Source organism: Anneissia japonica, unplaced genomic scaffold (genome assembly GCF_011630105.1).
Source record: "Anneissia japonica isolate Jap-2015-1 unplaced genomic scaffold, ASM1163010v1 scaffold59241_len6347_cov159, whole genome shotgun sequence".
Classification (NCBI taxonomy): Eukaryota; Metazoa; Echinodermata; class Crinoidea; order Comatulida; family Comatulidae; genus Anneissia; species Anneissia japonica.
Window position 1 is genome coordinate 4,626 of NW_022698347.1, and position 1,722 is coordinate 6,347.

Below are 1,722 nucleotides of genomic sequence, written 5' to 3' on the forward strand. Positions count from 1 at the left end.
CAAAAAAAAAAAACGCACAAAAAAAAAAAAAAAAAAAAAAAAAAAACAGCTGCCCCTTTAACAATTTTTCAACATTAACACACCTTAAGTATTAAACTGCACTTTTAATCATTTCTACACGAACACATTACTAAGAACACTAAAACTTTAGTCATACCTAAAGTAAAAACCTAAAATAATTAACAACAGCCCCTTTAAATGTACATGCACAAACCTTCGTCGATGAAAAATTCCCCCTTCAAAAAAATTCTACACACAAGTAGGCCTACTGTTTCACAACACATTTCTATTTTTCCAGCTTTAAGCTCTCTACAGAGCCAGGCTCACCAGATCCAGCGAATCACTGGAACCAATATGAGTGGCAACAGTATGCTGATGGTACAGCAGTTACAACAGATTAACGACCAGAGTCAGCAAATCAGGATGACACAGCCACCTCAACAACAACACCCCCAGCACCAACCACAGCAACACAGCCTATGCATGCAACAAAACTTCCTCCAACAACTTCATAATGGTATGGAATACTTAAACAATTGCCTGTGATGACCTAAATCATTTGGAAGATAAAATTAAATGTATCTGAATTGATTACTTTATATAATTAATTTTGTAGCTTAAGTTAAAAATTCAAACGAAAAAATTGTGCAACAAAAATTCAACGTAAATATAGGTCTATAATATATTCGTTTTGACCTGTGCTTATAGTAATTGGAAGGAATTCTCAATCATAATCATCACAATCAGCCTCATTATATCATCATTATTATTATTTTCACTATTAATGTCGTCTTCGTCGTTTCCGACGTCAACCCCTTGCCGCCGTCGTCCTTATCGTCAACGGCGTTATCATCATCATCATTATCACAATCATCATCATCACCACCATCATCATCATCATCATCATCATCATCACATCATCTTCACATCATCTTCACCACCACCACCAACATCATGTCATCATCACCATTATTTTTATTGCTATTATTTCAATTGCCCATATTGTATAATTACAAAAGCATTTATACTGTGCATTAATTGACAAATCACATTATATTTCTTGTCTTTCCAGCACTAAATAACAACCAAACGAAGCCACTACAACCCGTCAGTCATTTCCAGATTCAACTGCCTACACAGCAGCATCAGCAGCATATCCCCCAGCAGGTGACGTCACTACAGAACAACACAATGGTCTCGGCTCCACTCACGATGACCACTATGACGACGGTAAATCCAGCACAAATAAGCCAACTGCAGCACCACATGATGGGAGCGAAACGTATGGCCAATGGGGAGCTGAAGTCCATTAAAAATTCAGGTAAGATTACTTTGTACATTATACTAAATTAAATTATCTTACGCCTAATCTAATGACGCTAGCTACGCATGCGGTGGTGGACCTTTTCTGTCTCTGGGCCCTATTTCTACACCTCCTGTTATACCCCTACACTTTTGGAGTCCTTAGGAGGTCGGCTTTTCCGACCGGAACGAAAACGAATACTCCAAAATCGTTTTAGAGTGTGAATACCAATTATATAAGGAGAGTTACATGAATTGAACAAGTCATGATTTGCAACAGGCCTTCGTGGTCTAACAGTATGACACTCACATTGACAGTGAGAGGTCACAGGTTCAATTCTACCTGAAGCATGTTCTTTGAAGAATATGATCGATAAGATCATAATATCTTTTTGTATTTGAGCACTGCTATTATCATTT

At 37.4% G+C, this 1,722-nt stretch overlaps 1 protein-coding gene across 1 annotated transcript; it reads left to right on the plus strand.

Moving 5' to 3' along the window:
• Nucleotides 1–24: 24 nt before the first annotated feature.
• LOC117102508 (uncharacterized protein DDB_G0285291-like) lies at nt 25–1,374 on the plus strand. The gene is made up of 2 exons (XM_033242799.1): nt 25–517; nt 1,073–1,374. The coding sequence occupies exons 1-2, from the start codon at nt 199–201 to the stop codon at nt 1,351–1,353; spliced, it is 600 nt and encodes a 199-aa protein (XP_033098690.1). The 5' UTR covers nt 25–198; the 3' UTR covers nt 1,354–1,374.
• The last annotated feature ends 348 nt before the right edge of the window (nt 1,375–1,722 follow it).

Coding starts and splice junctions, on each gene's coding strand:
- LOC117102508 (XM_033242799.1), top strand. CDS start 199: ATGTACATGCACAAACCTTCGTCGATGAAAAATTCCCCCTTCAAAAAA. Junction 518..1,072: donor CCTCCAACAACTTCATAATG/GTATGGAATACT, acceptor TTGTCTTTCCAG/CACTAAATAACAACCAAACG.